This window comes from Anas platyrhynchos, chromosome 3 (assembly GCF_047663525.1).
Source record: "Anas platyrhynchos isolate ZD024472 breed Pekin duck chromosome 3, IASCAAS_PekinDuck_T2T, whole genome shotgun sequence".
Lineage (NCBI taxonomy): Eukaryota > Metazoa > Chordata > Aves > Anseriformes > Anatidae > Anas > Anas platyrhynchos.
In genome coordinates, this window is record NC_092589.1 from 30,398,512 (window position 1) to 30,410,975 (window position 12,464).

Genomic DNA, 12,464 nt, shown 5'->3' on the forward strand with positions numbered 1-12,464 from the left:
TTTTATTATGACTATCACACAAGGACTTCAATCACTACTACCCTTTCTAGGCTAATCAGAACACACCAGCACATCTATTTATTGGTAGCAGAGAAGAAAAAGAAAAGAAGTCCTTGCTGATTGAAGCAGAGAAGCGGTTTTCATTGCTTCTTAAACTGAGTTCAGAAAATTATAATCTTGTAGACATACTTAAATACTTCTCCATTTTGAAGGGAGTTAAAGCACACCAACAAAATGAACAATTCGTATTAGTTCTTTTTAGTTCAATTTTTACATACAATTATTTAGTAAACTATTTATTTTTACAGTATTTTCTGGGATCAGAGGAAACACGGACTAAGCCAAATTCATAAATATTTTTATTTACATATTTCCTGTATTGCCAATGGAAACCAGACACCAGATGTTGCCTAACTCTGAGCATTTGGATCTACATTCTCGCATGGATTTTTAAACAGTGTCCTTAAAGACACCTATTGAAATTGTTATCCTAACAATAGATTTATATGCATAAATTTATTGTGATATATGCGGTTTGGTTACTGTAGATACAAGATATACTTTCAACATTTGTGCACTGCTGCTGGCAATCACCCCTATTTTATTATTTTCATGAGCAGGGTGGGTTGTAGCCTTGTGCTGTTTCAAGCTGCATCAGTCATGCCATTACTAGAAGCCAAGACAGGAATTTCAGGGAGGAGGTAGTTTCCCAGAGTTCTTATTAATTGACCACCCTGAATTCAATAAATTTAAAGCTGAAGTCATGGTAGCATCTTCGTATTTTGTATTGCTTCAACATTCGATGGAGAAATATCCATTCTCATTGCATATGTGGAGTTTTAAGAGATAATGGCTTTATAGGATTGAACCAATAGTCTCTAAATTAATCCAAACTTAAAATTTGTTAAAATTACAAATATGAACAAATTCTTATACTACAAATACAAAACTGAACCACTATAAATAAAAAACCCAGAAAACTACTCCAGATTTGTTCAGCAACAGAGAACTGTGGCTAAACCTGAGAATCCTAATCCACCCAAAAATGAGCTAGCTCTATGACAGGATAATCAACCTTAATTACAGTATTTACTGCCTACTTTTATGTTCTCAACCCCCCAGTTAAAAAAAAAAAAATCTCACTTAGAAAGTGAATTCATTCAAGAATTCAGCAGCAAGATTTTAACTATGCTTTAGCACTAGCTTGGTAGTAACTCTGGTAAGCCCTAGCTTGTCCGATTCCTGTGTGTGCAGTGGAAGATGAAGAAATACAAACTGTGGTGAAGTGAAATTCACTCCTACAAAGAAGGTCTGTGCAAGCCTCAGTGCACTGATTACATCTATATTAATAACTTCTTTAAGTGCTCTGAAAAAGCACAGGACTTGTTAAGAAATTCAATTTTCAAGTAATGGATATCAACACAAAAGACATCCACTCATCTCTGTCAGTTTGGCGTGGGGAAGGGATTGTTTTTTTTTCTGGAGGGTGGGCAAGCAGGGAGATGAGGCTGGGGATTGGTGGAGTCTATGAAGTACTTTAAAATATGTGTGTCTCACTAAACTTAAACAACCCACTGAAATCAATAGCAGTCTCCAAGGAGGGTCTATATTCCAATTTACTTTGCTGAACTGGGACCTTTACTGACATTCAGCAAACATTTGAAGCTGGTGTTTTCCCTAAGGAAAGAACTACAGAACTGTGACCTATGTTAAATAATAGTAATAATATAACAAACAAACAAAAGCATGTCTAACATCTAATACTTCAAGCTTTGTAATTATTCCTTCTTCAGATGAAGACTGTTTTTGAGAATTTATTTACACACTTTCATGTGAAGATTTTTGCTAGTAAGCTTTTCCATTCAAACAAAAGAACTTTCATACATAGTGCTTTATTATAAAGCGATTATTTTTAAGTTATGCTTATGTATAATTTTTGACTTACATTTTTCAGGCGGCGTTATTGTAATAGTCTGAGCTGTAAATTCTTCATCAAAATACCTGGTGTCTGTCTCAGATGTCACTTGAGGTTTAAAAGGAGGTACAAGCTGAAAGGGACCAAGAAACAAAACACAATTACTATACCTAAAGCCAACCAAATTACTACCAAGAAAGGAATTAAAGTTTTGATTTAAAGTTGTTGTTTTTTTTCTCTACACCCTATGTCAAACAAGGAGTTGCAAGAGGGTCCAACAAGAGACAGATGGGTCTCTAACTCCTAGTAAGAGATACATGTCATTAGAATCAATCCCCAAAATACTAGTTCAGAATCTAGCTAATAGCAAATTAAGGCTAAATTCAAAGTATCACTTTCACATGACTTGCAGATTAATTGAGCTGCATAATTACCTAGAAACTCTTTGGGCCGTTTCAATTACCTACATAGCTGTCAGGCAAAGGCACCTCCAGGTACTTGCCAGACCTGCGTGGCACGAACAGCTGAGGCAAAAGGGACAGCACAGAGGGTACAGTAAGCACACTGCATTCCATTTTTCAGCAGTAAGGCTGAGAACTTACCTTTAAAATAAATCATGTAAATGTGAAAATAAATTTTATGTTTGAAAAAGGTCAGTTCATGCTTAAGTAAGGTTCCTGAACCCAACATTTCTGGATCTGATCCTGTCCCCTACTTCCACAACACAGTGCAGTGCTTCCCAGCAGCAGGTAACTGGTATTTGCTCACTGCTTACAGGCAGCGCTCCCTCACATCAGCCTCACCTTAAACCTTCTCCTCTAAAAGAACATCCTACAGGCCACAGGTATTAACTGGAAGGCACATTGACTACGGGATTTCATGCTGTATTGTGCCAGTCCAAAACTACACAGCAGGTTAATATATATAATATTGTAATGCAGTTCATGGAAGGGAAGCATTTTGGTCTATAACTTGGAGCCCTTCAGTGTAATCCACTCACATATGACTTAAAATGCAAACCCTGAAGACAGCATATCCATTTCCCTTTCTACATAAGGGCTTAAGTTATGGCTCACTGATGTTATCAGACCTTGTGCGTGTTTTTCGCTAGTTTCATGTTATTTCTGTCAAGTCCAGAACACCAACACTGAGCAAGTAAATTGTTAATTTTACCCCACATAGGAAGCAAAGCTGCTGTTAACCTCCTCCTCCCACCAGGCTCAATGCACTAGACTCATTTCATGACAGAAATGATGTACTTTAAGAAGCTGTCTTTTGATAATCCCTTTTTATGGTAGTATGAGTCTTCATTATTTTACTATGTTCAATGCATATTTTAAAGACTTTTTTACACAGCTAGCCTGTCCTATCAGGGCCATATTGTGCAACTACGTAGTGCTATAAAACCAGCCAAGTAAAGACCTTGTTAAAGAAAGAATTGATCTCTATCCAGAAAATTATGTAATGAAAAAGACAAGACAGGCAATGTAAGATCATAATATATAGCAATGCATGGATTTGCAACTGAAGAGGAAAAAAGTAATGCATCAGCTGGCAGGTTCTTCCTTAAAAAATTTCTGGCTAATTACTGATTTACTCTTCTATTTTTTTTCCTCTCTTTTTTGTCCACTGAGATCAACAGGCTTTGCTATGACGTTAGTAAGGGAAGCACAGTACTCAGGACTCTTCAGGAACAAGTGACTACAACAACAATTTCAGTCAGGCTTTACAAGCACCACTAACACAAATGTCACCAGCAACAAGCACATTCTGTAACAGGAGGGGGTTTGGTCCTCCAGTGCCACACTCGGTAGCCAGACTTCCAACTGTTTAATAGGAAACTCTTTACCAACACCATTCAGTAAGTCAGCGGCTATGCCACAAGTCTGTGGAAGTGAAACAAGAAAAACAAACAGAACTCCAGTCTATAACCAGAAGGGAGGAACCTGATGCAGATTTATGTCACTGGTGCTACGGGATTCAGTCATCTTACAGAAGTACCTTTCATACTTGAGACATGAAAAGCAGTAGGGGGCTTCAGTGGCTGTAAACACAAACCCTGCAGCCACGTGGCTGGTATTTACACAGGCTGTACCTTCACGTACACCAACACTGACAGCCTAGGGGAAAGAGAAAATGGCAGCTGAGAGCAAGAGGCACAAACACAACACAAGAGAGAGCAAGAGGAAAGTATTTTCACTCTTCCCACATGCTCTGCTTCCTTCTCAGCACCACCTTCCCAGCTGAGAGGATACCCAGAGACAGGGTTCATTCCCCACGACCTGCTCTACGCCCTCACACCAGAACAGCCAAGCCTAAAGTCTCAGAGTTGCGCTGCAGGGGCCTGCTCTGCCCTCACATGCACACCTTCCCCTCCAGAGATAAATTCCCTCTCTGACCTCCACATAATTGCTGGGATACCTTTAACATAGACTCCCCAATTTAAAGGGAGAGCCCCTAAAATAATTTACCAGTTGCTGCACAATTCCTGTCAAGAAAAAAGGCACTGGCATGCAGTGCTTGCGTATCACCTCCAGAAGAAAATGGGACAAATGGGATAAAGTGCTTTCCTTACGTCCTTCCACATAAAGCAGGAGCAGGGAGCACCGTACAAATGATGTGCACAAATGCACACAGAAGGACACTATACCTCCACGATACAGTCAGGAGATTAGAGGCAGAACCATTCATGTGAGACAGATTTTGTAAGCCATGTCACCAACATGCCAGGCCATGCTACAGAAATTTGGCAATTATCTTTCTGGAGGGATGCCACCTTTGTTCATTAATTGTCAGATTTTATTTAAAAGCAGAAAGTAAAAATCTCCCAAAATTTCAGCTGTAATGAAACTGTTAGAAAGACAAATAAGATGCAACTGCTGCAGAGATAACCACTTACACTGACACAGGGCCTGAATAATAACATAGAAATTTCTCCATACAGCCCAAAAGCTTTAAGCTCAGAGGCTCAATGACAAAGAACAATGCCCACAACACTGAGTACATCTCTGATGATCACAACATGAAGATGTCTCTCTATACCCAGTGACATTTTGTGCTGTGATGCCACAAGGACATGGCATCTAGCCGCTCTCACCACAGCTTCTCCCCACTTCTGACCCAAGAAGTCAGAAAGTCCAAAAGGAGAATGTGGGCACTGCGAGGCACACAGGGTAATGGGTGGCCAAAAGCAACAATACCAGCTTTGGTTAAACTCTGCCTTGTCAGTCTGTGCAAGGCTTGTGGTGCTCAGTCCTGGTCCTGGCTGCCTATCTTCACCGTGTGACAATTTGCCCTCTCGTAGCAGCCTGGTCAATTTCCGGAGGAGGACACTTGACCAAACAGGAGAGTTATACATGTTCAGCACTCAGCAGTTGCCTCTAAGGACCAGAAGTACAGACCATGTGTGTTCATGTCTTACACACACACACACACAGATGTATATGTACATACATACACATGCGTACAAATAAAGAAATGAAAAACTAAATTCAGCACTGAGTTATAAGAGTTGATGTTTAAGACAAATCCTATTTCGCACCTGTCGGTCTGAATGTGCCCCAGCCATTTCCAAGGTTTGATACTAGAAATGACAGCAGAAGCAGTATCAAATTCTCAGTATTTTTACTACTTCCAGGGAGTGGCATTCCCACCTGGCATCCATCAAGAGCAGCATGTGAGGACCACCACTGTTTTTCCACAATTCAGGACCTGGGAAACTTGACACCCACCTCTTGGGGGAACAAAAGGGGTAGATACAGTACCTGACTACTGCATTCATGGGGATGAACAGACAGACTGTGCTACACCTTCAGCTTTTTCACTCTGACTAAACAACTTTGCAAATACTTCAGTATGAGAGAAAATAGGTAACTTTATTAGCTCAAAGATTATCAGACAGGATCAGTTTGTCTTGGATTGCACGGGAAGTGGCTGAAGCTACGTCAGTGACTGTGATGGACCTGGCCTGTCAAATGAAAATTGCAGTGTGATCTTCCTTCTAATTTAAAAGGAATTTTCCTTCCAAAGACTCAAAATTAACACAATCATAAAAATCCCATCCAGCAACAGCCTACAGCTGAATAATACTCTGAGATGAGTGTTAAAGGCATGTGAGGTGCAGCTATACACCACCCCCACTGAATTACCCAAGGTATTTAAATAAACTAAGTAATTATTTTATAACCACAAAACTCACAAACACACTAATTCTTTAAGTATCATATAAATATTAAAAAGTAAGCACTGCTGTCCTGTTTCAGTTTTTAATCATGAGGAATAACTGTTTGACTTTTATGTATGGTTCAACTTGAATATGACATTGTGAGCTGTCCAATTAAAAAAAAAAAAAATCACTGTTGCATCCCAACATGTTTTCCTCTTTACTAATGAATTACAATGTATGAGATGAATTCTGCTTTTCTCACAGCTTATGTATTTTGAAAATGTATTATAAAAATAACTACAAAACAGATATTTTAATAATGCCTTGTATTGTCATCATATGCTGTATTTCAACAGTTGCCATCTAGTTTATTATTCAGGTCTGACATATGTCAAAAATTGTGTCAAATGTTACAGTTCTTTCTGGCTATGAAAGTTAATTATGTATTGGTAGTTAAGTGCTCATAATCTGATGTCCAGGAATCAAACTTCCTTCTCTGTTAACCTTCCCTGGAGAGCTATGTTACCAAAACCGCAAAACTGTTATTCTCAAGAATCAAGCAGAGGAGATGGATTAGACTAATGAGAATGGCAGAACACGTGCATTATACAGCAAGAAGAGAATGGGGTCGCGTCACTGCAACACACCTTTGTGTTTCATCACAGGCAGGCTTGGCTTTAAGTGCTGAAAACATGTCACAATTCTCAGACTTCCCAACTCAAAGAAATATGTATTTGCATTAACAGACTGGATAATTTACTAAATGACATTCCAAGTAAACAGCCTATTTTCACATAAACTGAAATTCATTATATAAATGAATATAACAACCAAATACCACAATAAAGAACCTTAAAAGGACACTAGCAAAGCCTGTCTCAAAATCTGACTTTTTTTCTGATGCATATCTGTCAATGTGTTTCCTCATTTATATCTTCTAAGCTCCCTTCAAAGCAAATAGCTGGTGATCCTAAAAATCATGCAGAGATACTAACAACACAAAACCTTTAGCTCAGTTTTCAACAATAGGCTGTCAACAACACTTTAAATAAAAATATGTAAGTTCTTTAAAGTACTGGTTTTCCTTTCCTAATGATACCCTGTGTCCTTTTTCTGACGCTAGCTCAGTTACCAAAGGAAACAGGAGCTGATGAGCACTCTGTCAGTCTGTACGTCCTTCCCTAATAAATTGGGGAAATGGTTGGGCAAATTCACCACGATGGAGCAAAGACAAAGACCACAAAACTACTGAGTTAAGCTCACTGAAGAGAAGAGCCATCCCCAGCTGCATCCCACCCCCAAACTGGTTTCCACTGAGGGCAAGACAGTGACCGGAGCTGAGCATCACGCTGCTCAGCAAGTAGTGCCGTGGGGACTGGCTCCTCTGCCCCATGCGGGTGGCCAAGCCAAAGGACAGCAGGGAACCAGGAATAGTCTACAAGCCCTGGTAGGAAACCAACCATACGTGCTGTGGGGTTGGAGGTGGTCTCAGACAGCCTGGAGGAGGCAGATCTGGGGTTTTAGTGCACGGGGACACACCACATCATCGGGGGGGTTGCCCACAGTTGAACCCAGTTTTTCCAGCAGCTGATAAGGCAGAGGGAAGTCACAAGCCTTAGGGCTACAGCAGCAATGGCTTGTTTAAGGATCAGACACCCTTATGTTATACTCTCCTCTTTGTAAATTCAAGCAGCTGGGCAAAGGGGTGGTAATCAATCACTAGCTGTGCACATACAGTTTATAGTATCACTGGAAACACAATGAAAAGATCAGACTGGTTAGCAGCTTTCTGATCTTTTTACTACTTTGCATGGCAACAACACAAAAGCAAGCAACAAGGGTCATTTCTACAGGCTTTATTACACAGCGGGTAATTGTGCCAAAATAGTACGACTCAAACAGCAACTGCCTAGAACCAGATGTTGGCATTTTCGTATTTCCCTCCTGCCCCTTCCCTTAAAATCTGATACACGAAAGCACTTAAATACGTATTCAGCATTGTAGTTATGTCGCAGATTTTGCCAGACCTGAACCCTGAGCTTTAATCAGGGGATTTCATCATCTGTTGTGGTTGTGCCTTAAGTAAAGCAAAAGCCGTCACAGCTGGAGGATAAGGAACAGCTTTGTGCAGCTGTCCGACCTCATGCTGCTGTAAGAGAGGTGCCTTTGGCAGCACTGCTCCATCAGTCCTCAGCAAGGTTGGGCACCTCAGCTGCAACCACTGCTGCCACTTGCCCCTACTCCCCTCCCAGTACTAACAAAGAAATTTGCTCCAGAAATAACCAGAGACACTAGCAGAAATCAGATGATATATGCAACTCAGCCCAAATTCCTGCACAGCTTCCTCCTTTTTTCATCCAGATTACATGCAGAAGGAAACCCAGAATTCGCTAAAAGGTCTGGATCTCCTCTAACATGAGGCTACCCGAGTGCTTCAAGCTGCATGCCTGAAGACATACCCAAATTCCTACCTTTAAATTAATACCCATGTGTTTTTTGTTCAGTGAAAGATCCTAGACAGAACATCTGACAATTTTAGAATATTTTTGCAACCCAAATAAAAATACTCTAAAACTATTCTTAAATGAGTAACAGAGAAATGTCAAAAAGCTTCCTGATTCTAGCTAAAAATAAAACAAATAATTTATTTAGAAGTGTACAGGCTTTTGAAGTCTTCAGAGTTTGCCAAACTATTCAATTTCTCATACTCATGCACAGAGATGAAAACTCATCAGGGTTGAGCTGATCACAGGAAGAACCTGGCACAGATTGCTCTCTTTCATATGCCCTCATGATTTTTCTGCCAAAAATAAACACATCTGATCGCAAATGCTAAGTACTATACATTTTTCATTTAAAGGCAACGACCTTCTCTGCTCCAGTGTACCATGCAACATTTTATTATCATTGTGAAGTACCAAATTAGTTGAATTAGTTAGCAGTATCAGAGAGCTAATAATTCTGTTTGACCATTTGGATCCATTTGACCTGACAGAGCTGCTGTTTGTTGCATGAAACACTCCAAGTTTACAGACAGAGAATTCTGTCTCTAATCACACCAGTAAAGAGACACCCTCGTAAGTACAGTGATGTCCTTAATCTTGAGTAAAAATGATAAAATCAGTGGCACAACGGCACAGCATGCACATGCACAAAACTATTCCCCAGAAACTACTTGAAATCCACATGATTTTTTGGTTTCCATTACTCTGAATGTGAACTTCAGTTCTTTCGTTACTAACAGAAACACATGCCTGAAATGCAGCCAGAAAATTACAGTTTCATGGTGCATAAACCTCAAACAAGAATACTGTGAAATACTTTTACTATGCAAATAATTATATCAACTATAAATTTAATCAAGTGACCCTACTACTAATAATAAACAGCAACAGAGAAACAAGCATAAAGGATAAAGCTATTTGAAAATCAAATGTGTTTGATGCATACTCCTGAGTTATTTTAGAAATCGTATCACACACCAAAATCTCAGAAATATTCACATAAGCATTGTAATAAAAATGCTCAGTTAAAGTTCATTAAGCTTATTATTATGCTTGAAGTTTACATTTCCGAGCACAGTCTTCCACTCTGCATACTTCAGAACTGGTAGGACAGTGCATGCACAGGAGGAATGACTGGACACCTCAACCAACCAGACAAATGGCTTCATAATAGCAATAAAATTATTTTTGAATTAAACAGAAAAATGTACTGTCAGAAGTAATTTTAATGAGCTATTTTACCCATAAAGAACACATTGTATGCCAATACTGCACAAAAATAATTCCTGTGGTCCTTGAAGTTAACTGAGGAAATCCAATTCATTTTTTACTAGCAAATTTAGTTTCTCAAAGCAGCAGTGGACAGAGTAAACAAAGAGTGACTGCAATTTCTCCAGTTATAACACTCCAATAAGCCATATCCACCTCCACGAGCATAAAGGCACACATAATACCTACGTTTATGTAGAAGCAAAATACCTCCATTTATTTTAATAGCTCAGAATAAGATCATGACTGTAAAGCACTTGCCATGTTGATTTGGAAAGATTCGAAGCACATGCTTGTAAGTTAAGAGTATATATATTTTCTTAACTGAATTTGATGTTGAACACAGTGTAGAATTGAGAACTCAGTTTCTAATGCAAAACAATTACGAAATCTTTCTCAACAGAGGAAGAGTAATGTAACAGCTTTTTCTTTCTCATTCAATCATGGCACGTGTCAATCCAACCAATTCCAGGTCCTCAACTTCCATTTTCAGATTTTATCCTCAAATATTTCTCTACAATGTCCTTACACAACCAACCAGTAGCCTAATCAATATACTTGTCCTGATTATTTATTTGCAAGGTTCTTGAAACATCATGATACTGCCAGGGAAAAATCACACTTGTATCAAGTAACTTCAGAGAGTACCATATTTTGTATCATAATATAAGGTTCGCATTTCAATTCTGGTATTTGTCAGAGAAATACCACACCAACAACCACACATTTTTAAAATCCCAGTTCAACAACAACTGAAAAAACAGTTTGTAGCATTGACATTGGAGCATAAACATATTCTGCTCATTCGTATGTCTTCCATTTTCCTTTTTTTTGAACAAAGCAAAAGAGGAGAAAAATTTTAAAATTACGCAGCTCAACTGGCAGATTAACAATATATAACAGTTGGAAAAAAAAAGCACAGAAAAAAGACTTCATCAAAATAGAAGGGTTTTATAGCAACAAGAAACTTCTTACACAAGTACTGAGATAAAATCAGCTTATGTATATAAAAACAACTTAAGTGAAACTGAGTTTCACTACTTAGTAAGATAAATTCATTTTCTAAAATCATTCCCTAAGTGTTGATCATTACGGGAACAGGACTGCGTTTAGACAAAACTGTTCAAATCCAATTCCCAGTACTCTCTTTCTCCACAAGCTGTTTTGGCTCAGAAGTATAATGTTGTTTTAATTTTCCTATATACTTCTCTAAAAATTAGTTTGAAAAAAATATCTACTTAAACATAAATAATCAGAAAGTAGATTTTTGCTTTCAATCTCCCCATTATAAAATTTCAAAAAAAATCAATTTTTCAATTAAAGGCAGAAATAAAATTCAGGATTTTTTATTTTTTTTAACATTCATACACCTACTTTTCTCTTGAACAACCAGGAATAAAAAAAGTAAAGGAAAAAAATGGACGTTAACATAACAAAAGAAAAGTCTTTGCTGAGTTTAGTTTGGTTTGCAAAATTTATTTTTGGTCCAGTGGCAAATTGAAAAATGGAAGATTAAGTAAGTTCACCTAGTTCAGAATAATTATTTGCATGTATTAACATGAAAAGTTGCAAAGAAAAACGTGGTTCCAAAGAGCAACAGTTCTATGACTTATCAGTTGAAACAATCTAACAGAAGCCAGATTATTCAATGTCATATAAAAACATACCTTTTTATCATATACATCTTGCCAGTTTACTCCAGCAAAGAAACTATGACGCATGATTTCTTTTGCATCATCTGGGCCTCCACCAAGTCTAAAGAGAGAATTTAAAAAATCATATTAAACAATCATTACTCTTAAAAGGAAATTAAATTACTTTAATTTTTAGAAAAATGACAACTTCTGAATATGCAGGAACAACTCTGACCTATTTAATATGAAATTCTCACTTGTTTAATATGAATTCAGGTGATATCAAGATAAAAAGCAGTAACAAAATTGTCCAAACCATGTTCTGTTCTATTTGATTATTCCAACTATGGTGTTCATTACTGTCCACAATCAGTTTTTAATAAACCACTCATTTAAAAGACATAATTAACTTTAGTTTTCTTGAAAGACCAACTGAAGTTCTGGCACTATTAAAAACCATAACCAACCTAACAGCACTGACACAAAATTTTGCCAGGGAGGTGCCAAGCACTGAATCAGTAATGATTCACACATCATTTTTATACAGTGTTCGCTGCTGTTGCATCTGGGTGCTGTAACAATTAACCAATTACCATAAAATAGTCTCAATCTGAGTCAATTAGTATAAATTAATAAATTGTAGGCCTGCTGAGAAGGTTATTTAAAGGCCATTGTAAATAACCACACTATTCACTGTGGCCCATAGCTTGCCAAAGCCAGACTCTGGCAAATCATCTTAGGAAGTGAATTCCACCTACTTTGAGTGAACTTGCACGGGGTGATTTGAGCTCATGTAAGCAGTCACTGCTGCCAAAAGAGGAGGGTCCCACACCTGCCCATACCTCTCCCCTCTCACTTCCAACTACAGCATCGTTTTGATCACAATACTCACTGGAGTCCGAGAGCTGAGTCAGCTCGCTAATGTGGAAAAAAACAAACCCTACAACAAGAAAACAAGAACGAACTGGCTTTTGTTG

At 38.2% G+C, this 12,464-nt stretch overlaps 1 protein-coding gene across 3 annotated transcripts in view; it reads right to left on the bottom strand.

The window, feature by feature from the left end:
• Window positions 1-12,464, bottom strand: part of AKT3 (AKT serine/threonine kinase 3) — a 152,896-nt gene that overhangs the window by 3,948 nt on the left and 136,484 nt on the right. For all 3 annotated transcript variants that reach the window (XM_027453844.3, XM_027453846.3, XM_021271259.4), the window contains exons 12-13: window positions 11,521-11,608; window positions 1,946-2,048 (exon numbers count right to left, since the gene is read on the bottom strand). In XM_027453844.3, coding sequence (XP_027309645.1) covers window positions 1,946-2,048; window positions 11,521-11,608 — 191 coding nt within the window. The remainder of the gene's footprint in view (window positions 1-1,945; window positions 2,049-11,520; window positions 11,609-12,464) is intronic.